The following is a 27655-nucleotide window of genomic DNA, read 5'->3' as shown; positions in this document are numbered from 1 at the left end:
GGGTCATGTCAGAGATCTCGGCTGCACTATCCTCTCTTCACCCCGGGCCGTCTAAAAACCTACACGCAGCAATGAATTTCAAGCCTCTCTGGCCCCCTGCCTAGAGGGCCGACCAGGCTCCATCTCAGCCACCATTTCTGCTCTGTAATAAAGCAGAGATGCTTTAAAGGGCCAACACCTTGAATCCTGGGCTTCATCATTCCAAGATGGCTGGAAATTCCTTCACCCGCTGCCATTAATTCCTTGGCTCGCTAATTTGGCAATCAGAGGCCGAAAATAGATTTCAGATGTGTTTGTTTTGGAAGAACTGTGTACGACGCTAGAAATAGCTGCAGCGGTGCTCAATGAAGAGGATATTACAGGGAATGTTCCGCATGAGTGAGCGCAGAGCCATGCTAGATGGAGAGGGATGCTGCACTATGGCGGTATATGATGGGATAGAGCAATGAGAATATCACAGACAGGACTGGTGCAGTGCATTGTGGGAGGTGTAGCCCCTACCCATAGAGATCTGATGTAGTATGTATTACCAATGTAAGTGCAGCAGAGAGGTAGAGAGTCCTGACTTCTGAGGGATAACAGGAATGTAGTATTTTGAGTGCAGCTCTGGAGGTGATTGGAATATAAATCTTAAAGGATCCCGCCTCTGCCACTGACTGGCTGAGCAGACTTGAAACGTAACGTCTCAAGCCCGCGTCAGAGACCAGGAAGCAGCCGGGCAGCCGGGACACGGCGCTGGAACTTGGGGAGGTAAGGGGACGTCATTGCCCTCATGCACCTCCTCCCCACCATAGGCAAAAAAGCCCCCCAAGCCGGGAGTACCCCTTTAATGTGTTGCTCTGATTGGATGGACAAGAACGTTCCTATTGTCTAGTTTTAGGGTCCCTTGAGACACTTTAGGGATCCACATATGTTTGTGACAACACTGGCCATCTTTCTTTTCACCTCACCTGTTTTTTGTTGGAGTTTGGATGACTTAATGATGAAAGTCCATGGCATCTCAGCTACGAATATAAGCTGGGATCAGCAGTGATTAATGGCTGGTCACCACAGGTGAGCACAACTGGAGATTGCTCCATTGTTCAGCATTTTCAGCAAGTTCCATTGTTCAGCATTTGAATACCGGTGGATGAAGTTGGATGCAGCCCTGGGTAGTCCTGGAACACACGCATACAGCCATAGGTTGTTCAAATGCTGAACTATAGGACTCGAGCATGCTCCGGTTGTGCTCATCTCTACTGGTCACCATTGAGACCTGGAATCGGCAGTTGGTAATGAAGGGTCACCATAGAGTGCTGGGACCTGCAGTCAGTAATGGTGGATTCCCATAGTGTCCTGGTATCCGCAGTGAGTAACAGGGTCACCATAAAGTCCTGGGATCGACAGTGGGTAATAGCAGGTCACCATATGGTCAGGGAATTGGGAGTGTATAATGGTGGGTCATTATGGAGGCCTAGCATTAGCAGTGAATAATGGCTGCTCATCATAGAGTCCGGGGATAGGCAGTTGAGTAATAGTTGGTCATCATAGAGTCCTGGGATCGGCAGTGACACCTAGAGAAGGGTGTGTGACAACTGTGCAGCATAAACAGCTGAGGTTACAGGAGAAGCAACATGGTGCAAGGTATCTGGCAGGAAAGTACTCAGGGATACACTGTAATGGATGTTACACACAAGGAACACATTTGCCATACCTTATTGCTCATGCAAGATGATTGTACTGAGTGACTACAGGTGACTAGATGGGGACAAGTTTGGGAGCTCATGCACACCTTACAGACAGAGCCAGGAACATCAGATGGGAGCAGAGCGGAGCACAGACTGTGGCACAAGGCAAGTTTTACACATGGATGATTATTAGCTGTCAGTGTCACATCTCCCTGCATAATAGGGGATGTACAGCTGACAGCAGGAGAGAGTCGGACAAACAATCCAGTGATAGAGCCTTGTGAAGACTCTGTAAACAAGCGATGATCACCAAGATTAGTGTACAGGTGCCCTGGGGCCCCTCTAATAGGGCCCTAAACATCTTATTTGTGTGTTTCAGGATCTCCTCTCCTCAATGGCTGCAGCAGGAGCCTCCCCCCTTCCTCAGGCCCCGCCCCTCAGCCAATCACCAGCAGAAAATGAATCAGATTTCCACAAGTCTGTAACAGGCCAGCGGTGGGAGAATAGTATGGGCTGTTACTTGCATTGTACATTTGTAAGTAGGTAAAAAGTTTTATCTACATATTGTACCAATGCTGTATGGACTACAACTGTTTATCATTATATCCTAAAGCTGTGACTGTCCAGGCATGATGGGAATTGTAGTTTTGTAACAGCTAGCCCCGGGGTCTTGGCCTGTTTGGTTTCCTGTAGAACACATGGAAGAAGTTATGTCCGGAGGTGCAACGGTGCCCAGTCCTGGAAGTGGTACTCACATCAGGGGCCAAGGTCTGCCCGTCCTGCCAGACATTGTAATCACTAATGTCTGATTGTAACCAATCCATTCCTGGAATAGCTGAATATTGATGAGAACCATCCGCAATCCCCCAAGAAGCCAGAGCTGCGCCATACAATGCCAAGAAGTTGCACTACATCCCTGCTGTGCCTGCCTTGTGCTTTGCTTAGTACATTTCTAGGGTCATTTTGATACATACTTAGGTGACAATAGGCATTATTATATACTGTAGGTGCTAGTGTGTTATCTTTAGAGGCTACCATAGACCCTGAGGTGACATGAGGATGCCAACATGTGCCATATGACAAGCTCCGCTCTGCTACATTTGTATTTTGTGCCTATAGCTGACTGGCTAGGATATTGCGGTGATTATGCTGGACACAGGGTGGTGTGGATACTGGACGTGTGGATTGCAGCACTACACGTTCCTTCAGTGGGTCCAGGAAATCGTTGGAGAGACTACGGTTCTTTTACAAGCTTGTGGTGTTTGTATTTCAGCTCATTCGTTTTATCACCAGTGGATTGTTCCCTGGCAGTAATGGTCAGCCCGCGGCTGCTCACACTGGGGGTACAGCTGACATCCTGACCTCTCTGCAAGTAGTAACGTGAGACATGTGACCTGTCACCAGACCTGACCTGTAACACCACATCCGAGTACAGGTGCTACAGTGCAGCCATGATAAGAGAGCCTGTCTGACTGTATGGACAGCGCTGTTATCTGCTGTTTACTATCATACAGCACTATTGTTTAGCCATTGTATTGCGCTACTTTTACTTGGATACTGTACTATAGTAATGGAAAGCTGGGGTCAATTGTAACAGTTCGACTGGGTCTAGGAGCAGAGTAGACAAGTGGGAAAGGTGTCAAATACAGATGAGTAAAGCGTCCTTTGTTACAATTTGTATGAAGCAGCACACACTTATGTGGGCGCTCTGCGGAGAAGGTGGAGACAGCCCTGAGCCTCGGAAAAATAGACAGTCAATGGCTCATCTCTAGTGTCAATCGGGATCCGTGAGCGGACCTATATGGGATTTTTATGGGATTGCTGGAGTTGCCCTTTTAAGTCATTATTGTAAAGAAAAATTCAGCCTCTTGTGAGATTAAGAAGCCCAGACTTTAGATGTCTTTAGTGTCAGGAAAGCGAAACTTCTGTAACTGACCCTCTGAAATGTTTACAAGATACATGAAAGAAGTCTCCTTGGAAGAACAAAGATGAAGGCCTTGTTTCCTGCTCTGTTATTGATGCAACTGTGGACGGTACTGCAGCTTCAACCCTGTTTAAAGAAGAGAGTGGCACTCTCTGCAACAGTTAGTTTTCCTGGATTTCCATAGTATGTAGTGGTCAGTACTGACCAGAAATGTCCAAGGAAGGACAAGCGGTGGCAGGGTCATGAGGGTTCAAAGCTCATTGCTGTGTGAGCAATGGAGTTCAGGCCCCCAGGGGGCAATACATTAGGTAGGTGGTTGTAATGCTGTGGCTGATAAGAATGTGATGATTCTGGAAGCCTGTACTCCGGAGCCCCGTTGTATATGAGGGAACCTGCTGGCACATTCAGCATTTGGATAAGGTTCACCCCTCCCTTCAGCAGTGGTGACACATCAAACCCTCCCATCAATCATCTGCTCAGCGCTGCAGTTGCATGTGAAAAAATATTGTTTTACTATAAAATTACAGTCAAAAAGTTATTGAAAGCAGAAAAGCAAACAGCAGTGAAGCTGTAATGATGGAGGACGTCATAAGATGGGGGAGGGTTGTCACAGCGCAGAAGCTTATACAATGATTATATATATATAATATGGAGCTAGGGGTGTTGCAGGACCCCTGTGGTACTTGTCTCTGGGCCTGAGTTGTAGCTAGTTTTCCACTCACTCTGAAAAGTGTTCCTAGTGCCATGCTTCCTCCTCACCTTGTCACGCCCCACCAAGCTCCCCCAGCCCGCCCATCGGGCGAGCAGGGCGTACACCAGGGAGAAGGGGCGAATCTGCACCTTCTCCCTGGTGTACGCCTCGGGCGGAACATTTATAATTGTCCTCCAGAAAGTCCAGGAGTAGTTGCAGAACAATACACTTTAAGGCTGGGTTCACACTACGTATATTTCAGTCAGTATTGTGGTCCTCATACTGCAACCAAAACCAGGAGTGGATTAAAAACACAGAAAGGCTCTGTTCACACAATGTTGAAATTGAGTGGATGGTCGCCATATAACAGTAAATAACTGGCATTATTTCAATATAACAGACGTTGTTTTAAAATACCAGCAAATATTTGCCATTAAATGGCGGCCATCCACTCAATTTCAACATTGTGTGAACAGATCCTTTCTGTGTTTTCAATCCACTCCTCGTTTTGGTTGCAATATGAGGACCACAATACTGACTGAAATATACGTAGTGTGAACCCAGCCTAAGGCTGCGTTCACACTATGTATATTTCAGTCAGTATATTTCAGTCAGTATTGCAACCAAAACCAGGAGTGGATTAAAAACACAGAAAGGATCTGTTCACACAATGGTGAAATTGAGTGGATGGCCGCCATATAACAGTAAATAACGGCCATTATTTCAATATAACAGCCGTTGTTTTAAAATAACAGCGAATATTTGCCATTATATGGCGGCCATCCACTCAATTTCAACATTGTGTGAACAGATCCTTTCTGTGTTTTTAATCCACTCCTGGTTTTGGTTGTAATACTGACTGAAATATACTGACTGAAATATACGTAGTGTGAACGCAGCCTTAAAGCTCTTGAAAGGCGCAGAACAGTTTATAGTTCCAGTTTTAGTAAATGCCCTTGTTAGCATGGCGGTCAGGCCTACGATTAGGTCTGTCAGCAATACCGCTTTAAGAATACTTGGAACTCTGCGTTAGCCGGTAGACTGAGTTTTATGAACCCTTGAGCTTATTATCAGTCACAAACGTAAGCCTTGATTTTAATCACTTGGAAGAGCCTTTGGAGGTTAGTGACAGGGCGGACTACCTGGAGGTGCACTGTCAAATGTGTATGGTACTCTGCTGGAGAGGCTGCTGACAACTTTGGATTGGTTGCAATGACTTGACAGACTGACAGAAGAAAACTAGAATTCACAGTCAGAAATCTATCTATGGCGTGCAGTACCATTGGAACCTCTGAAATGCATTCTGGGCCTGGTATGTGAGGATGATGAACCTACCGGTCTCGAGCTGGCTCTCGGTAGGGTTTTGTACCAAGCATGTAAACTAATAGCCAAACACTGGATTCAACCTACTGCACCCACAATAACAGAACTGATTGCTAGAATTAATGACATTGTTCGCCTGGAAAAGGGGGTCTATAAAAAACGGAAGACTATGAAAAAGTTTGAATCCATCTGGGGTCCCTGGATTGACGCTCCTGGTGTTCCTTCTAGATTTCTCCGGAGGTCCCCGATGGAGGCTTTCCTAATGCTTGCAGATCAACATGCTGGCAATGCCAGGAGCCGTGACACTATGAACTAGGATTTGAATGGGCCCTTTGTCCCCCCTACCTCTTTGTTGGTTTTTTTTTTCTTTTCCTCTTCCTTTCCCCTCTTTTTCAGGATCGAGTGTGTTGTCTTATTGCCTCCTTACCTGGGTGGGACGCTGGGGGGTTCTCTTTCTTCTTTCCTTTGGGTCTGCTGCAGCGTGAGCATGGCTGGGGGACAGAAACCCCCGATATACTGATAAGAGTGTCTTTTTTGTGGTATTGTATGCAGGATTTATATGTTTTCTTTGGCTACCTAAGGTATTCTGATCAAATGTTTGGGATTTTCCTTTATTTTTTTTGTACTTATCTTTTTTGTATTTTTCTTTTTTGTTTTGTCCCACTGTTTGGGACATTGGGAAGAGGGAGGGGGGAGGGTGTAAATGAAACACTTGTGTTTGTGGAAAAACCCTTTTTTTTTTCAATAAAAAAGATCTGATTTAAAAAAAAAAAGAAATCTATCTATGCTGTGATGAGTATGCGGAGCTGCACATCCAGGAGTATGTGGTACCAGGCAGAACACTGGTAGAAGAAAACCTTTGACATTAGCCTACAGGACTCTGCAAACTGAGCACATGACTCTCACCACCCTTACTTATAGAGTCCAAGGGCTTACTCCGTATGCTGAGGATCGTCCTCTGTGTAATCCCTCATCTGTACGGAGGATCGTCCTCAGTGTAACAACTCATCTGTACGGAGGATCGTCCTCGGTGTAATCCCTCATCTGTACGGAGGATCCATCCTCAGTGTAATCCCTCATCTGTAAGGAGGATCGTCCTCGGTGTAGCAACTCATCTGTACGGAGAATCGTCCTCGGTGTAGCAACTCATCTGTACGGAGGATCGTCCTCTGTGTAATCCCTCATCTGTACAGAGGATCGTCCTCGGTGTAATCCCTCATCTGTACGGAGGATCGTCCTCTGTGTAATCCCTCATCTGTACGGAGGATCGTCCTCTGTGTAATCCCTCATCTGTACGGAGGATCGTCCTCTGTGTAATCTCTCATCTGTACGGAGGATCGTCCTCTGTGTAACAACTCATCTGTACGGAGGATCGTCCTCTGTGTAATCCCTCATCTGTACTGAGGATCGTCCTCGGTGTAATCCCTCATCTGTACAGAGGATCCATCCTCAGTGTAATCCCTCATCTGTAAGGAGGATCGTCCTCTGTGTAATCTCTCATCTGTACGGAGGATCGTCCTCTGTGTAATCCCTCATCTGTACGGAGGATCGTCCTCTGTGTAATCCCTCATCTGTACGGAGGATCGTCCTCTGTGTAATCCCTCATCTGTACGGAGGATCGTCCTCTGTGTAATCCCTCATCTGTACAGAGGATCCATCCTCAGTGTAATCCCTCATCTGTAAGGAGGATCGTCCTCTGTGTAATCCCTCATCTGTATGGAGGATCGTCCTCTGTGTAGTCTTTCATCTGTACGGAGGATCCATGCTCTGTGTAATCTCTCATCTGTACAGAGGATCGTCATCTGCAGCTGCTGCTTCTCATTTTCTGCATTCCTGGATATTAATCAAGGTGAAAACTAAATCACTTCTCCTAGAAGCTAAGTCATTTGGAGGAGATGCTCAGTGTTCAGGACATGGTGCTGGAGGGGGATATATATGTTAACCCTTCCCTGTGCCCCAACATCCACACTATTATCCTATTTCTGTACATCTTAGCATATTCCCATTTAATTAAGACCCTGAAATGGCTTAATGTCTTCATTTTTGTGGGCAAAACTTAAGATGATTTAGAGCTCAGATATTCATGTGTACAATAGGGATTGCTGGTGGTCTATGACAAGTATGACCAGTATATCAGGTGACCTGTATGTATTGCCTGAGCACTGGGTCCCTCTGCTGTTCTGCCCCTGGACTGTACATGGTCCACAGCACAAGCAGGCTTCCATCTTGTCTGGGGTTAATGCTGTAATTTATGTCTTTCACTTGAGGTCTCATCTCCATTTATCAGCTGGTGCATTACTTGTATGTGCAGCACCAAATGGTCCATCTCATGCACCTTAATCCCCCTAATAAAAGCTGCCTGGATGGAGGAGAACCTTCTGGCGCAGCTGTTTGTGGAGTTGTAATATTTCATGGCTCTGACCCAGCACCGTCATTAGATGTTGAGCTGTCAGGTTATAGTTCATGTGCAGGTGATGGGGCGATAACATCAGCGCTCAGTCTACTCAAGAAGCTAAGATGGTGAGAGTGAGGAAAATTGTGTCTTATATAAGAAAGGGGGAGGTCGTGATAATCGTGTTTGTGGTAAACACAGAGAAGTCAGTTGGATCTCCTTTGGCCTTCAGAACCATCGTAGTTTGCTGTAGCATAGATTCAATAAATTATTAAATTGTTCTGCAGGAATATCGGCTTTGGTGAACCAGATCCCTTCACACAGTTACCGCACAATAGAGGTCCTGCCCTGCTCTAAACAGTCTATTCTATCTCATCCCAGAAATGGCTTTATGAATAGGAACAGGACTGTGAAGGCCAAAGAAGCAAGGAAAACTTGCTTACGTGTTCCTGGAAATAATGCAAGACTAGATGACCCTCCACCATACTAATTTGTTGACACAGAGATCTGAATCCATCTGACCAGCCATGTTTCTCCACAGAGATCTGGATCCATCGGACCGGCAATGTTTCTCCACGGACATCTGGATCCATCTGATCGGCCATGTTTCTCCACAGAGACCTGGATCCATCGGACCGACAATGTTTCTCCACGGAGATCTGGATCCATCTGATCGGCCATGTTTCTCCACAAAGATCTGGATCCATCCAACCGGCCATGTTTCTCTGCAAAGATTTGGATCCATTTGACCGGCCATGTTTCTCCACAGAGATCTGGATCCATTTGATTGCCATGTTTCAACTCACCAACCACGTTTCTCCACAGAGATCTGGATCCATCTGACCGGCCATGTTTCTCCACAGAGATCTGGATCCTTCTGGCCAGCCATGTTTCTCCACAGAGATCTGGGTCTATTTGACCGCCATGTTTTATCTGACCGGCCATGTTTCTCCACAGAGATCTGGATCCATCTGACCAGTTATGTTTCTCTACAGAGATCTGGATTCATCTGACGGCCATGTTTCTCCACAGAGATCTGGATCCATCTGACCGGCCATGTTTCTCCACAGACATCTGGATCTATTTGATTGCCATGTTTCATCTCACCAACCACGTTTCTCCACAGAGATCTGGATCCATCTGACCGGCCATGTTTCTCCACAGAGATCTGGATCCTTCTGGCCAGCCATGTTTCTCCACAGAGATCTTGATCTATTTGACCGCCATGTTTTATCTGACCGGCCATGTTTCTCCACAGAGATCTGGATCCATCTGACCGGCCATGTTTCTCCACAGAGATCTGGATCCATCTGACCGGCCATGTTTCTCCACAGAGATCTGGATCCATCTGACCGGCCATGTTTCTCCACAGAGATCTGGATCCATCTGACCGGCCATGTTTCTCCACAGAGATCTGCATCCATCTGACCGTCCATGTTTCTCCACAGAGATCTGCATCCATCTGACCGTCCATGTTTCTCCACAGAGATCTGGATCCATCTGACCGTCCATGTTTCTCCACAGAGATCTGGATCCATCTGACCGGCCATGTTTCTCCACAGAGATCTGGATCCATCTGACCGGCAACGTTTCTCCACAGAGATCTGGAGCTGCAGGACATACAGCAGCTAAAAAGTATTGGGAGGATCATGTTTTGAAATAAATGTAAAAATTCTAATCTTTATAATGTTCTGGCACCAGTTGATTTAAAAATAATTTCAGATCACAGAACTACAAGGACATTTTGTTTTTTTTGGCTTGGACATGATGTTATTGATACAATTAATGAGGTGTTTCCTATCAAGTGATGTCACGGCACCCCAGCGGTGATGTCATTAAAGATATCCCTTCCCCTAAATTCCTATAAACTATAAAAAGTATTTGATGTAATTGTTTTTTTTTTTGTTTTTTTCTCTTTAATGTGGTTTTCTTCAGTTGTCAGAGTCTCACATCATTTATCTCTGATCATCATTGGTGTCATCCTCCCTGTCCTGGCTGATCACAAGTCTCTGTGCTCCAGCCAAAGCAATACAATTTATGAGGCTGTTTCATGACAGCGAGCAGCAGCCTGAGCGTTATCCTCATTTCCCCAGTGGCTGCTCCGCAATACTCCTGCCCTGAGAATAACTGTATTAATGGGCATCAACCAGCAAGAGGATCCCTCTAATCCTGATAGAGCATTACAGACTATGCCTTTAATTCTAAGCAATATAAGGCCAGTAGAATGTGCAATATGGAGTCCAGAGACAACAATGAATCGTCAGCTCTGGGGCCCATTTGCACCTTGCCCACCACTTTTGCTTTATGGTAGATGTTGGGGATTTGGCTTAGCCAGAGTATTTATTATTTGAGACTTTTTTTGCTAAATTGTTGTGCCATCTCATTCCAACATAGCAAGTTCATCATACATTGTGCAGTAATATGATGCATTTGGCGCCATTGTTAGTGACCTGAGAGAAGGGGTGCATGCTAAAGAAGGGGAGTAAAAAGGCACAAAGGGTAAGTTTCACCCAAAGACTTTTGGAAAAATTCTGATTTTCATGGCTGCCAGTGACATGACCCATACCTGCTGCACAGGTGCGGGACATGTCCTGACATAGATTTCAGATTTAAATCTTTACTCTAAAAAAAAAAGAAGATGGCTGCCATTTTGATTGTCATCCAGAATGTTCCCCTATATGTATCCAGGATTTCTTCTTATTTAGGGGCAACTGAAATTCAGTAAAACATGTCAGATCCAGAACTTGTGGGGCTGATAGTTTTTTTCTTTTGTGTCTCCCAATAGATCACCTGAAGGCAGCCGTAGAGCAGAGGAGGATGCAGCAGGCAGCATTAGGTAAACACTGGTGACCGCTATCTCTTGTGTATTAATAGTACCGCCTTACCGTGCACATTGCACTTCATGTCAGTGCCATATCAACAAAGTTCTGTCCAGATTCATTCCCTACACCTGCGCGGAGGATCTGACTGATCCTACAGGGCTGAGAGCAGCTTTACCTTCCTCATCACTCTCTCTGACACTGCCATAGTGTGCCATCTGCCTGTAATTTAGAGTAGCCACACTGCCCACATCCCCCTAACCCCAGGTGAGAGCCAGAGTACCCCCATAGAGAAGGCCTAACACACTGCAGCGTACAGCAGCACGGACCAGTATGCCATCCTTGGCCAGTAGAAAGCAGGATGACACCCCATGTTGATATAATGAAGCTTTTTTGTTACAGTATATACAGTATATATGTATACAGCATTTAGGCCTCCTAACCCTTATATGCCTCTGCTCCCACTATATATTTATACTGCTTTCAGCCCTCCTAACCCTTATGTGCCTCTGCTCCCACTATATATGTATACGGCGTTCATGCCCTCCTAACTCTTACGTGCCGCTGCTCCCACTATATGGGTATACGGCGTTCAGCCCTCCTAACTCTTACGTGCCACTGCTCCCACTATATGTGTATACGGCGTTCAGCCCTCCTAACTCTTACGTGCCGCTGCTCCCACTATATGTGTATACGGCGTTCAGCCCTCCTAACTCTTATGTGCCTCTGTTCCCACTATATATGTATACGGCGTTCAGCCCTCCTAACTCTTACGTGTCACTGCTCCCACTATATATGTATACAGTGTTTAGCCCTCCTAACCCTTACGTGCTGCTTCTCCCAGCTGACCCCTGCTGCTTTCTTATTCTCTCTGACTCAGTTCCAAGATGTTTCGGCTCCTTAGGATCCCGGCACTGTTACTATATTATATCAGACTGCCAAAATGGAAATCACCTTCCTGCCAAAGTATTTATCATTCTCCAAACATCCCTTAGGTGTTTCCAGCGCCTACGATGAGGCGAACAAGTCCGATCCAGCAGAGGAAGAGCTACGGGATCAGATGGAAGTGGAAAAGAAACGGTATTCCGATCCGGGGACTGGGGCCAAAACTAGCCACCTGCACACAGAATAAGATATATAAAATATAGATCAAATGCTAGACGTATTAGGTGGAGAATGGATAACATATATGTATGTGACACCTGCGGCATCAGTACTACACCCCCCATTATTACTGATGTATACAGAACAGTACTCTGACAGGTTATTACCGGCCTTATTCTCCTGACACTTACTATTCCCCATTATATCCTAGATATAAAACACATTTCAGTCGACTCAAAAGCCTGAAGACTGAGATCGAACACCTGCAGCTTCTACTGGAGAAGGCAAAGGTCAAACTGCAGAAAGACTTCGAGGACTGGTGGTCTCAGGAGGCTTCAGAATTACAGGTATAGGCTGGGTTCACACAATGTAAAAAACACGGTCGTATTTCATAACAGCCGTCTTTGCGCAAACAACAGCCGTTATTTGCAAGATAACGGCTGATGTTTGCGCAAATATGGCCATTGTTATGAAATACGGACGTGATTTTTAAGCAGTGTGAACATAGCCATAACATGTAACATAACTAGCAGCAGGATGTGACAGAGGATACAAGTCATGTGCTCCATGAGAAGGGATAGGCTGTATTCTCAGTGATGTCACTGCTGATCTCTAGTGATGTATAGGCTGTATTCTCAGTGATGTCACCGCTGATCTCTAGTGATGGATAGGCTGTATTCTCAGTGATGTCACTGCTGATCTCTAGTGATGTATAGGCTGTATTCTCAGTGATGTCACTGCTGATCTCTAGTGATGGATAGGCTTTATTCTCAGTCATGTCACCGCTGATCTCTAGTGATGGATAGGCTGTATTCTCAGTGATGTCACTGCTGATCGCTAGTGATGGATAGGCTGTATTCTCAGTGATGTCAGCGCTGATCTCTAGTGATGGATAGGCTGTATTCTCAGTGATGTCACTGCTGATCTCTAGTGATGGATAGGTTGTATTCTCAGTGATGTCACTGCTGATCTCTAGTAATGGATAGGCTGTATTCTCAGTGATGTCACTGCTGATCTCTAGTGATGGATAGGTTGTATTCTCAGTGATGTCACTGCTGATCTCTAGTGATGGATAGGCTGTATTCTCAGTGATGTCACCGCTGATCTCTAGTGATGGATAGGCTGTATTCTCAGTGATGTCACTGCTGATCTCTAGTGATGGATAGGCTGTATTCTCAGTGATGTCACCGCTGATCTCTAGTGATGGATAGGCTGAATTCTCAGTGATGTCACCGCTGATCTCTAGTAATGGATAGGCTGTATTCTCAGTGATGTCACTGCTGATTTCTAGTGATGGATAGGCTGTATTCTCAGTGATGTCACTGCTGATCGCTAGTGATGGATAGGCTGAATTCTCAGTGATGTCACCGCTGATCTCTAGTGATGGATAGGTTGTATTCTCAGTGATGTCACTGCTGATCTCTAGTGATGGATAGGCTGAATTCTCAGTGATGTCACCGCTGATCTCTAGTGATGGATAGGTTGTATTCTCAGTGATGTCACTGCTGATCTCTAGTGATGGATAGGCTGTATTCTCAGTGATGTCACTGCTGATCTCTAGTGATGGATAGGTTGTATTCTCAGTGATGTCACTGCTGATCTCTAGTGATGGATAGGCTGAATTCTCAGTGATGTCACCGCTGATCTCTAGTGATGGATAGGCTGAATTCTCAGTGATGTCACCGCTGATCTCTAGTAATGGATAGGCTGTATTCTCAGTGATGTCACTGCTGATTTCTAGTGATGTATAGGCTGTATTCTCAGTGATGTCACCGCTGATCTCTAGTGATGGATAAGCTGTATTCTCAGTGATGTCACCGCTGATCTCTAGTGATGGATAGGCTGTATTCTCAGTGATGTCACCGCTGATCTCTAGTGATGGATAGGCTGTAATCTCAGTGATGTCACCGCTGATCTCTAGTGATGGATAAGCTGCATTCTCATATATAGTTTATCTTCCTCTATTGTGTGCATTTTAACATTTTGCTTTATATGCCACATTTACATTTTTTACTTCCTGCAGAATCAGCCGGAGGTAGATGCACCAGGTTCCCCATCACCTTTTTTGCAGCACCCACACAGGTATACAGCAACATCAGAGAAAACCGCTCTGACAATTTACAGTGACATTGCTAATATGTTATCCTTGTTTTATACTGTTTGCTGTGTTTTACTTACTAGAATAATGCAGAAGTATTAGAATCCTTTGAAAATATAGATAGTAGCAGAATTAACTGCAAACACTTCTATCACTTTATAACCCTTCCCCCACCCCAGAAAAACCCTTTGGGGCCCTGATCCAGTCACTGCCATGAGTATAGACTCTGAGTGCTGCAGGGCATACACGATTCAGTTACCAATTTTTGGAAATATAATCATTATGTTAGTTATTGTCATAAATTTATCACCTGCTCAGCTTTTATGAATAGGGCTAAATCTGAGGTTCTGCACGTTTCTCCCCTTGACCCCCGAATCCATATTATACAGAAAGATGAGATTGCACAGCTGGTGCGGCTTGTGATGGTGCCAGCCTCTACCTCCATGTCCAATCCTATATGGACAGGAACAGCTGGATAAAGCCTCTATGTCATAATCTCATATCCACAATTCTGTCCACAAATGGTGATGGATCTGCCATATAGACAGCAGACAGAGCTAGTGAGGAGAACTGTGAAGATGGACAGTGTTAAATATTAAAGGAGAAGTCCGGCCAAAAGTATTTTTTGATATGTTATTACTTATGGAAAGTTAGACAAATTTCTAATATACTAATTATGGGAAATGCACATAAAGTGCTATTTCCCTCAATTTAGTAGATCAGGCAGACTTCAATTTTTCTAAAAACCAGTGACGTCACGAACCGAACCAGAGCAGGGCTGGGTGTAATTCCTATGAAGCGTCCAGCAGGGGCGCAGTGTATAGAGAAATTCCATAGTAAGAATAACTATCACAAGTGCCAGCAGCCCCATCCACGGCACATAGGATGGGGCTGCTGGCACTTGTGGTGCAGCTGCCCCCGTGCCAACAGCCCCCAAGTAAACACCCCCACCATTTAAAGACCCCCAAACTACCCCTATCAGAAGTGGCATCAGCCCCGTCCAAAGCGCTTAGGACGAGGCTGGTAGCACTTGTAGTGCGGCTGCCCCCTCTCTCTTCCCTCCACTCCTCCTTTTTCAGGAGTGCCAGCAGCCCCGTCCACGGCGCATAGGACGGGGCTGCTGACACTTGTAGTGCGGCTCCCGCCCTCCCCCTGCGCGACAGCAGACCTCAGACCAGCGCCCCCCCCCCCCGCCCCCCGAGAACCCCCATAGCTTACCCCTGCACAGCCTCTTCCCCCGGTGCCCCCCGATACGCACACGGAGGAGATACACATCGTCCTGTGCTGCGGCATCTCCCCGCACAGGAGGATGTGTATCTCCTCTGTGTGCGGAGGGAGATGCGCTGGTCTGAGGTCTGCTGTCGCGCAGGGGGAGGGCGGGAGCTGCACTACAAGTGTCAGCAGCCCCGTCCTATGCGCCATGGACGGGGCTGCTGGCACTCCTGAAAAAGGAAGTTTGGGGGTTTTAGGGGGGGTGGGTGGCTGATCTGGGGTCTACTGTCCTGTGGAGTGGAGGGGGAGGGAAGAGAGAGGGGGCAGCCGCACTACAAGTGCCACCAGCCCCGTCCTAAGCACTGTGGACGAGAGTGATGGCACTTCTGATTGGGGTAGTTTGGGGGTCTTTAAGCGGTGGGGGTGTTTGCTTGGGGGCTGCTGGAACGGGGGCAGCTGCACCACAAGTGCCAGCAGCCCCATCCTATGTGCCGTGGATGGGGCTGCTGGCACTTGTGATAGTTATTCTTACTATGGAATTTCTCCATACACTGCGCCCCTGCTGGACGCTTCATAGGAATTACACCCAGCCCTGCTCTGGTTCGGTTCGTGACGTTACTGGTTTTTAGAAAAATTTAAGTCTGCCTGATCTACTAAATTGAGGGAAATAGCACTTTATGTGCATTTCCCATAATTAGTATATTAGAAATTTGTCTAACTTTCCATAAGTAATAACATATCAAAAAATACTTTTGGCCGGAGTTGTCCTTTAAGCATGATAAAGATACAAATTATGGTTTAGTAAATGAAAATTAACTCATATAAATCCCTTAAACCAAAAAATAAAATATCTTGTAATTAGGAACAGCACAGGCACTGCAGGATTTACCTTCTAATGAAACACACTCTTCAACTGTGATGCTGGTTACAGCTGTTTCGTGCCCCTTTCGGCTCTTCTAAAGACAGTCTGTAGAAGAGCCGAAAAGGGGTGCAAAACAGCTGTAGCTGGCAACACAGTTTGGCGTGCACTGACGTCTTACCTGTGGTTATGATCTGGTTTTGTCAATAAAGGAAATATGGAATTGCTACTAAAGTGATGAGTGCATCAAATTTCCTTTTATGAGATATTGTAAAGTGAAAAATAAAATATAACTACTGTAATACTACTACTATATACAAGAATATAACTACTATAATACTGCTCCTATATACAGGGATATTACTACTATAATACTGATCCTATATACAGGGATATATACTATAATGCAACAAAATAGGTAAGCTGGGGAAAGCACCACTGAATCAGCTTCAGGCAATAGTTACTCTGGGTGGAGTATATATACAAGGTTCAGAGCCGGACTGGGGCTGAAAAGCAGCCCGGGCACAAAACCCCCACCAGCCCCCATATATATCGTTGCCCCCCCCCCCACACACACACCCATTTTGCCAACTATTTCCAACAGAAGAATTTTTAGCTCTACTTAGTCACATTACTTTCTTACATGTGTGAAGCCCAGAATTATCACAGAAGAAAAATAAGTGTACACTACCAATATAATTAATAATACCGCCATACACTGACCATATAGTCACCAGATACAAGGTGTACACAGATGCAGCAGACTATTACACCCTCAAGACTACAGAATAGAATACAGCAGTGATATTACATACCAGGTGTACACAGATGCAGCAGAGTATTACACCCTCAAGACTACATAATAGAATATAGCAGTGATATCAGCTACCAGGTGTACACAGATGTTGCAGAGTATTACACCCTGCAGACTATAGAAGAGTATACAGCAGTTATCAAACGCAGTCACAGGTAGAATACAGAACAGTTACAGAGGCTCTGTCCGCTCTCCTGTCATTGTGCTGTTCCCCTATCAGACTCCCAAATATATTATCCCTCGCACAGTAAACACTTGCTGTTATTATTACTATGTCACACACTATTAGTACTATTATATAGTGTGTGAGCAGCAGGACTGTCCTCAGAAGATGCAATATTAGCTATCAGCAGGGGTGGACACAGACAGCAGAGGATCCCTGTGCAAGGATGTGCCTGAGCCCCCCATAACCTAAGTATCCCCCCACTCTTGCCCCTACATAAGTGATTACACTGGACTCACAGGTGGCGTCTTCTGTGATCAGAGTCGCTCACTTTCTTTTTTCTTTCCCATCAGGCCCGGCCATCATGACTATTCTCCCGAGCACAATTCATCTCCACAGAATCTGCCAGACAAAGAATTTAGGCTCCTGGCATTAGCACCATCCTCACTTCTATACACAGTCCCCATGAATTGCCACACACTGTAATAGTGCCCACTCTGTGCCCATATAATAGCCCTCTCTGCACCCCCATATAGTATACATAGCCCCCTTTGTGACCTCATATAGGGTATATATATCCCCACTGTGCCCCCATATAGTGTATATATATATATATATCCCCACTGTGCCCCCATATAGTGTATATATATATATCCCCACTGTGCCCCCATATAGTGTGTGTGTATATATATATATATATATATATATATATATATATATATATCCCCACTGTGCCCCCATATAGTGTATATATATATCCCCACTGTGCCCCCATATAGTGTGTATATATATATATATCCCCACTGTGCCCCCATATAGTGTATATATCCCCACTGTGCCCCCATATAGTGTGTATATATATATATCCCCACTGTGCCCCCATATAGTATATATATCCCCACTGTGCCCCCATATAGTATATATATATCCTCACTGTGCTACCATATAGTATATATATATATATCCCCACTGTGCCCCCATATAGTGTATATATATCCCCACTGTGCCCCCATATAGTATATATATCCCCACTGTGCCCCCATATAGTATATATATATCCTCACTGTGCCCCCATATAGTATATATATATATCCCCACTGTGCCCCCATATAGTGTATATATATCCCCACTGTGCCCCCATATAGTGTATATATATCCCCACTGTGCCCCCATATAGTATATATATATCCCCACTGTGCTCCCATATAGTGTATATATATCCCCACTGTGCCCCCATGTTCGTATGCCCCCTCTATGCCCCATATAGTTTTTAAATGCCCCCTTTGTGCCCCATAGTGTTCTATGCCCCCTCTTGCCCCCTACAATGTATAAAGTACTTCTGTGTGCCCCCTTAGTTTTATATGCCCCATATGGTTTTTAAATATCCCCTCTGTGCCCATATATAGCTTTTTCCATGCCCCCTCTTTGCCCCAAATACTTTTCTATGTCCTCTGTGTCCCCTTGTTATGCTATGCCTCCTCTGTGCCCCGTATTTTGCCACCACCCACAGTGCCCCACCAGCAGTGACCCATCCATAGTGCCCTACCCCCGAAAAAAAAAAAACATCATCTTACCTGTCACCCGTTCCTGCCGCTCCTCCCCCGGCAGCGCGCGTCTTCTCGCTCATCTTCCGGCGCAGGCAGCATAGTACAGGAGACTCTGCCTGGGCCGGACGTCGCAGCCCCTATCAGACGTCAGCGTGTGCGTGTGTCTTTAAGACGCACACGCTGACGTCACACGCTGACGTCTGATAGAGGCTGCGACGTCTGGCCCAGGCAGAGTCTCCTGTACTATGCTGCCTGCGCCGGAAGATGAGCGAGAAGACGCGCGCTGCCGGGGGAGGAGCGGCAGGAACGGGTGACAGGTGAGATGTTGTTGTTTGTTTTTTTCCCCCCATTCCGGCCCACCACGCAGTCTTCAGCCCTGCAGCGGCCCTCTGCTACTGATTAAGCAGCACAGCGGCAGAGGGCCGCGGCGGGGCTGTTTATTTATAATGTCTTTTTTTTTTTTTTCTTTGCAGTCTGGGCGGCCCCCGGACTGGTAATCCGGCCAGCCCAGCGGGCATTTGCCCGGTTTGCCAGATTACCAGTCCGGGCCTGCAAGGTTATTTGAAGTCTTCAGACCAACAGCTAAGGGGTGCTATAATTTATACCATAAATATATAGCAGATTAAAGAAGAAAAGAAATGCACTCACCCAATTTTGCTGTACAACTAGGTTCATTTTATTCACAGCTTTCACATTCATTGCTGGGGAAAATGGGATGAAACAGATGCATCCTCATTGACAACAACTGTCGTGCAGATAGGTGCCTCTTTTAAGGCCCTATCATACCAAGCGATTATGGCTTGGTGTAATAGCTCCCGTTAAAAGGCAAAGAACAGCCAATCATAAGAGTAGACTTCTGCTATCTCCTATGGGCTCATCCTATCCCTTTCTCTTGCACATATGGAGTTGGAATAAACAAGAACCTTTTCTTCAGCAAAAATTGGGTGCAAGCATAACGTTTCTGAGTGTATGGCATATTTTCACTTTCTGTTATAGCGCCCCTTAGCTGCTGATCATAAGACTTCTATCGCCTTGTTTATACTCCAGAGGCAGTTCAAAGGACACTAAGCCCCACCTTATTGACACTATCTGTAACTGATGGTGCCAATAACACCCCCAGGAAAACTTTAAACAGAGCAGATATGGCTACTGGCCCCTTTATCCGATAGGGAGGGAGACTTAATGTTTTCCCACAGCAGCACAGTAGTTTTTGATGGCTCCTCTTTAGTCAAGCAGTAGTGATGTAATACTGTAGAGTTTTTCTTTAAGCAATTGCCCAGTTATGTAGAGGATCTTTACACTCGCCAGACTGTACACATTCTCCATCTTCTGCATCCAGAGTGTTGTAGACATCAGGGAGCCGTCCTGCACTGTGTGTAGTGGGGGGGTCATGTATGTCTTCCTCTCGCCACATGTTACAGGCGTTACCGATCTGCTGCTTCCATTATGGCGGACAGCGTGTTCACCGGAGCGGCCTCCACATCCAGCCTCACCACAGTAGATGAATGAAGCAGATGTGTAGGTAAAACCTTCAGCAGAGCCTGGGGGAGTCCACAGGAAAGTGTTCCCGCTCGCTCCCGCCGTGGTGTTAACTAGCTAACATTTCATAGCGTTCTTACGCTTTATCTCTGTAATCCAGCAGCGGCTGCTCTCCTATTGTGTCTCATGTATCAGCTTCATTCATAAAATCTCCTTTCTGTTCTGTAGAAGCCTCAGGATGTAGAGAAGCACATCTGGTTACCCAGGATTAGTAGAACAGAGCTGCTTTCTTCCAGAAACAGTGCCACACTTGTCCTTAGGTAGAGTGTAGTAGTGCAACTTGGTTCTATTCATTTTGGAGGAACTAAGCTGCAATACCAGACACAAACTGAGAATAAGAGGGGCACTGTTTTAGGGAAAAATATGCTTTTTTTTTCGTCTCGACGCCTTTGATGGTTTTTTTTTTTGTGGTATTTTCTTTGAGATATCAACAAAACCAAATGCATTGGCCTACAGGGCAGCTAGAGGGCACTAGACTGTTGTCATTCCTCAGGAGAAAATCTAATGTGCATACCAGGGAGCATTGTCTGTAGCGCCCCCTGTACCAACTGGATCTCATGGTTTATACATCCAAAGAAGCATTCATAATTACAATTCCCCAGTCACCTTCAGAGCTGCATTCATAATTTTAATATTTCAGTCACACCCAAAACTTAATTTATACTACTTTATACGCCAGTTATATCCAGAGCTGTATTTACTATTCTTTTACTTAAGGCACATCTAAAACTCCATTCACTATTCTTATACTCCAGTCACATCCAGAGCTGCACTCATAATTCTAATACTCACATCTATACATCTTACAGCTCAGACGAGCACCACTGTGGTGTATGAGTGTATTCAGTAAGTTCTGGTATACACTACATCTCCCACAATGCAGTGCAGCAGGTATAGTTTGTAATGACACTAAATTAACAAAATCACCTACATAAAAGGGAATATTAAGGTAAAGGAAATTAAACATAATATGTAGGGAAACAATTAGCCATAAACCAGAATCCCATTGAGCCAGTTATATATAGAGTGGAACTCTATCGCCACCTAGAGGATGACATCAGTATGATAGGCGTATTGGCAATATATTGATAAAAATTTAACCACAAGGGAGAATACATAAAATAATAATTCTGCTGGTATGGTGATAACATGTGAGGCTTTGGATTTCCCGCTGTTTTTAGCCCCTCTCACTACTCACGTTTTGCAGTTTTTCAGAGGATGCGGATCCAGCTAATAGCAGCAGCTTCCAGAGGCCGGCATCCAGTCAGAGGTAACGCCACACTCCACTGCTGGGTCTTAAGATATAGGACATCTCTATCATATCTTAACCTATAAATAACACTCCGATTGCAGGTAACCACTATATCCCCCTTTACCCCACATGACAGCCATTCAGGAAGCTGAGACTGACACAGTGAGGAGCTGTTTGCAGGGCGCTTCACCGGACGGCTGCTCCTTTGCTGCAATTGAGGAAGCTCAGTTATCACTATAAAGCTCCAGGTGTGAGGCCCTTACTAACAGCTCTTCATATCTCATCCTCCTTACATTGGGATAGTGATGCTGCCTGCAGTCACCCTGTCATTTTCAGGTTTTAATAGCAGTCACTTTGGAATACTGTAAGTAAAGGGAATCTCCACTTTCTTACATCACATTTTGCAAATCTACAACTTCCGGAAGTGATGGGAGTTGCAGTTTTGCAATTGCCGGAGAGCTACAGTTTGGGGAACACTGACATTGGTTTATATAATAACTTTCAGTTTTTACCAGGGTATCTAGAGTTCTTCAGCTGTTGTAAAACTACAACTCGCACCATTTCCTCAAAGCCAAAAGACAAAAAAAAAAAATACATCATTGTGTCTGGTAATCCATTTCAGGGCTTCTCATGGCGCCAACACCCCCATCCCACTCACCGGGGACAGCCAGACGGACGCTGATATCTTGGCCTTTGTCAGAGCACGGCAGAACCTGCTGAACAGAAAAGGTGACGTCACGTTTCTAGTTTGCTGCAATGTATTACTTTATTTCAAGTTTCTGGTTTGTTACGTTCTTAAAGGGAAATCAATTTCCTTCCCCACATCCCCTATCACATTGTATGGAGGGGATAGAAGGGAGTGATTCACTAGCCTCTTGGTTCTCCTTCTCCTTCCCATGGTAAGTGATGTCACAGTGCGGTGACCTCATCAGTCCTAATCAGTCACCCTCTTCTATCAGGCTGGTAATAAATCACTTTAGCTGTTGCCAGGAAACTGGATGACAACCAATATGGCTGCCATTACAAGGTGACTTATTTTTACCTCCCCCTAATTCTGTTTTAAGGAAACTTGGATTACAACCAGTATGGGCAATAGGGATCATCAGCCCACTGTTGTTTAGTGTTCATTATTGGAAAAGCTGGGTGACCATTAATATTATCTACATTTAAATGGGTTATCCAGCGTTACAAAAACATGGCCACTTTTCCCCCTCTCTTGTCTCCAGATTGGGTGGGGTTTCAAACTCTGTTCCATTGAAGCAAATGGAGCTTAATTGCAAACAACACCTGAACTGGAGACAAGAGAGGGGGAAAAGTGGCCATGTTTTTGAAGCGCTGGATAACCCTTTTAAATCTTCCGAAGGGTAAATCACAGGAGTTTGAAAAACCTCATGACTGGGTTAGTTGTCCCCCGTCTTTCTCAGGACCAAACATAACTGTGTAAATCTTTAACACTATGTAGTTCACTCTGATGTTCCTGGAGGAACAGCCGCTCCTTGCCTCAAGCAGAAGACACTTATCATAGACGCTCAGATAAAGCGGCTTCTTATTTCTATCATTTTCCATGAGCGTGGCAGAGGGAGCAGCTGCATATGGCGTCTGTGTTGCGGATTATCTTGCAGCTTATCAGGAGTGGCTGTTGAGTAAACTCATAGAGGAGCAGGTAAATACCGGGGGACACGTAATTCTCTCCTGTTCACTCCACTCTGAGAAGTGGACTAATAATAGCCAGTGCTGTGCAGTCATGTGACCTTCACAAACTCTGGGATTTCGCCAGCTACTGAGTAACAATGACATGACGCTTCTTCCCCATACACATCCACGTGTGAAGGAGCTGGGTTCAGGGGCTGCAATGTTATAGGGAGAAATGGGAAAGATTTCACAGGAACTTATATTTGGCTGTCCGTGGCTGCATGGCAAGAATCCTGTGTGCGCCATGGAATGATTATCTGCCGATATCGGCCGTAACAGCCAATAATCGTCCCATAGAATAAAAGGCAACTATCAACCGACATTGTTCATGTCGGCTGATCGTTGCGTTGTTTGTCTTTAAAATATGTTGAAAGACAAACGACCAGGATAGCAGTGATCTGCTGCCGTTGCTCCGTGGAACGGCGGCAACAGTCCACCACTATCCCCTATGGGCTGCCTGGACGATCTAGCAATCACCCGGGCAGCTCCCCGCGGCCCCCGCTGTACTCACCTGCTTGCTGCCGACACGTGGAGTAGCAGCGGCAGAGACCGGGGAACGAGGAGCAAACGAGCGCTAATATCGCTCGTTTGCTTCTCACTGTCGGCCCTTGGAATAGGGCCTTAAGAAATTCATTATAAATCCCAATCTGCCTTCAGCTAGAGACCAGTGTGACATGATAACACTCTTCCAGTACCAAAGCTACTAGAGACATGGAACCTAGACAAGGCAGCCTGTGAAGATGTTGCAGTCCATGGGTCAGTGATGGGAACGACACTGATTCAGACTTTGTGCCATATATGTCTGTTGACTGAATTACTTGGTCTGGGACTCAATGTTTATCAAAAGCAAATTCAGAGTTACTGGCTGGCAAAGGATGGTATCTGCTGTCACTTGGTACAGAAGGATCTTGGAGAGGCATACTATTGCTAGGATAGAAGACACAAAGAAGGCAGAGCGGTGACAAGTACTTATAAGTCATTAAATGACTCAAGGCTTACTTGGCCTGGTTGTGTATAGTCACAACCATCGCATATATTCACTAAATACAGTGGTACCTTGGTTGAAGAGTAACTTGGATTAAGAGCGTTTTGGTTTAAGAGCTCACAGTTTTTCAAAATTGTGACTTGGTGTAAGAGCATTGCTTTGGTTTAAGAGCTCCCTGTACTGGGTGGGAGGGGGAGTGGGGGAGGGGCATGGTCTGCATAGCGGGGTCTACAGCTCTGTACTCTGACCCAGGAAGTCTCCCTCACCTTCCAAATCATAGCAGATCCACTTCAGGCTGGGGCTTACATCAGGGGACAGGACTGTGGAGGTAATCTCTCCATAGCTGTAACCCCTCTCTCCCCAGACAGAGAGTGCTGCTATACTGTGCCCACACCTGCCCTGCTCAGTCCTTCATACACCCCGCACGGACAGCCAGGAGACAGACAGACCCCAGACAGGCATGGATTGAGAAGAGCTAACAAACAGTACTGAGGGTTGAAAGCAGTGATTGAAAAAAGCTAACAAATGATATTGAGGGTCTGGAGCCGTGTTTGAGCAATACGGATTCACTTAAAATTCTTTATAATCAGTTAAACTCTGGTTTGTCAAAATTTTTTCATGATAAAGACTATCTGAAATAATATATCTGCTTAGTTCAAATGGGTTTATCATAATCACAGCAATTTTCAAGTTTAGAGAAAAATTGTCCAGTGTTATCAGCCGAAGGAGTGTTTTTAGCAGTGCTCCTTGCTTTTGCGAAAAATCTTTCACCATAATATACGGAACAATAGTTGTTAGTTACGATGGTAATAAGAAACGATGTGTACATACACGAAAAGATTTACGAACGATTAACAATGATTTTATGATCAGTTCAAAAGATGTAATCAACGACATACGAACAAATTTGAATTAGTCGTTTAATCGTTGCCGGCATACACCGCAAAATATAGAGCAAATGATAGAGAAGTGTCTGATGTGTCCTGCAGGGGGCGCACTATTGATCACACCAGCTGTGCTAGATTCGTTGCATGTTCTTCCAGTCTTGGTTTTGTGATGTCTGAATATCGGGCAGTAATGGATAATAAGTTTCCCCATTAGGTCTGCAGTAGAGGAGGCGGCAGTGACTGGAGCGGACACCTGGTCAGTGATGTTCTCCGGCTCATTACTCTGATGTCGCCCCCCTCGCTATTACCATTATTAATCGTGCCTACTAAGTATACTAAAGGCTTTGCTCCCTACTGCAGAGAGAAACCCCTCAGACCGACCACACCACCAAATGTGCCAAACGCCCTCCAAGACTTGTGACGTAATCCTCTCCACATATTGTATCTTTGTATATCACAGAACACATGGATACCTATACAAGAGTGATCAGGAAATGGACATACTTTAAAGTTGGACTGGTTGGATTTACACAGTATGCCCCACTCACCTCCAGAGCTGCACTCACTGTTCTGATCTTATGTGCTCTGCACTAGAGATGAGCGAATCGGGTTCGAGTCCATCCGAACCCGAACGTTCGGCATTTGATTAGCGGGGGCTGCTGAACTTGGATAAAGCTCTAAGGTTGTCTGGAAAACATGGATACAGCCAATGACTATACCCATGTTTTCCACATAGCCTTAGGGCTTTATCCAAGTTCAGCAGCCACCGCTAATCAAATGCCGAAAGTTCGGGTTCGGATGGACTCGAGCATGCTCCAGGTTCGCTCATCTCTATTCTGCACTCATCAAACCACATTAGGTCTTTTTACACCAATCACATCCAGAGCTTCATTCACAGTTCTTCCAAGCTGTCAGCATGATGTGTGTAGTAGACAGGTCAGCTTTTATAGGAAATGAGACACATGGGACACTGCAGAACTTTTCATGACAATGAAACTTTATTTACTGGATGAGCTGTATATAGTGTCAGAAAGCTATGGAGTGGCATGGTGCTGCCACATGGTACTGTACTGGCTTCATATGGCCAACAGATATAGATATATCCTTACTGTAAGCTGAGTGTTTATAGATGTTGTTTTTGCTACCTGTAACACCCATGTGATGCTCTCATCTACAGGCTCCGGGCATCGGTGACATCAGCACACAATGTACTCATCAGCAAGTGTCATCCAGGGAAGATGCAGTGTGGGGCCCTGCGGGTTAGTGATTGTAATACCAGAAGTGTGATCAGCAGTGCCAACTGAGGATTGAGTCTTCAGAGCCAAACAATGAAGCTTCAGCAGTACTTTATAGTTATTCCCTAGACTAATAGAAAAGTATGCGTCGATCCTGACATGAGGTTTTAGTATACAACGGTTTTACACTCCAAAAGAAAAAGGAGAACAAAAAATAAATTGTTTTACAATATCCAATGTTATGGCCGACACGAACCAGAAAAAAAGATGGTTCGTGGAAAAGTGAGACTTTTTTTTTTCTTTAAAAAAAAAAGTCTCACTTTTCCACGAACCATCTTTTTTTGGTTCGTGTCGGCCATAACATTGGATATTGCCGGTCCTGCTGTGATGACATCACGCATCACGTACATTGCCTACATGGTGCTGCAGCCAATCACATGCCATACATACAACATTGTGCGTGCAGTGTACATCATGCCATAGCAGGCCCTGCCAGGGACACTGGAGCACTACCAGATTTACGAGTTAGAAAAGACTTTTAATATCCCTCCCAGTTTCTGTGCTAGTTAATCGGCCTTATGATCTGCAAACAGTGTGTTACCTGAAGGAGGAATGTGGTGTAGCTTTTCAATGCAGTAAACTTTTAATTCAATATTCTTTGTACATCATTTAATCATGTGACCTGTTTCCCCACCGTCCCCTACTGGTTGCTAGTTGTAGTTGTTTTCTGTTTCTCTCAATAAAAATTAAAGCCTGGCAAAATTGTTTATTAAAGTATTGTATTGCCCTCCAAAAGATATACAAATTCGCAATATACACTTATTACGGGAAATACACATAAAGTGCTTTTTTTCCCTGCACTTACTACTGCATCAAGGCTTCACTTCCTGGATAACATGGTGATGTCACTTCCTGGATAACATGGTGATGTCACAACCCGACTCCCAGAGCTGTGCGGGCTGTGGCTGCTGGAGAGGATGATGGTAGAGGGATGCTCAGTTTCCCTCCAGTGCCCTGTGTCCCTCAGTGTCCTCCGGCCATCATCCTCTCCAGCAGCCACAGCCCCCACAGCTCTGGGAGTCGGGTCGTGACATCACCATGTTATACAGGAAGTGAACCCTTGATGCAGTAGTAAGCGCAGGAAAAAAAAAGCACTTGTGTATTTCCCATAATAAGTGTATATTGGTGATTTGTATAACTTTTGGGGGCAATACAATACTTCAATAAAAATTTTCAACACTGCTTCCTGTTAGTGGTTTGTATTTTGTATAACAGATATTTTGTATTAAATTATATGGAGAACTCAGTGTTTGCTGTGACTTGTGCGGCCTCTGTTGCATTATCATTACCCTGCTATTTGCGGATAGGAAGAGTCTGCCATTTACTCCACTCTATCTAGAATTTATTGATTTTTGTTCTTTCAAGTGGAAAAAAAACATCTTTTCCTATCGA

General features: G+C 45.2%; 1 protein-coding gene across 1 annotated transcript in view; it reads left to right on the top strand.

Annotated features, from left to right (window-relative positions):
* KIF6 (kinesin family member 6) overlaps nt 1-26458 on the top strand; it is a 99621-nt gene extending 73163 nt beyond the window's left edge. The window contains exons 16-23 of the mRNA XM_069954335.1: nt 10783-10833; nt 11812-11896; nt 12132-12267; nt 13944-14002; nt 21360-21422; nt 22027-22133; nt 22867-23067; nt 26146-26458. Of these exons, the coding sequence (XP_069810436.1) occupies nt 10783-10833; nt 11812-11896; nt 12132-12267; nt 13944-14002; nt 21360-21422; nt 22027-22133; nt 22867-23051 (686 nt within the window). The 3' untranslated portion in view covers nt 23052-23067; nt 26146-26458. The remainder of the gene's footprint in view (nt 1-10782; nt 10834-11811; nt 11897-12131; nt 12268-13943; nt 14003-21359; nt 21423-22026; nt 22134-22866; nt 23068-26145) is intronic.
* Nucleotides 26459-27655: the final 1197 nt, after the last annotated feature.

This window comes from Dendropsophus ebraccatus, chromosome 15 (assembly GCF_027789765.1).
Source record: "Dendropsophus ebraccatus isolate aDenEbr1 chromosome 15, aDenEbr1.pat, whole genome shotgun sequence".
NCBI classification, from domain to species: Eukaryota; Metazoa; Chordata; class Amphibia; order Anura; family Hylidae; genus Dendropsophus; species Dendropsophus ebraccatus.
This window is presented reverse-complemented; position numbering and strand designations above follow the sequence as displayed.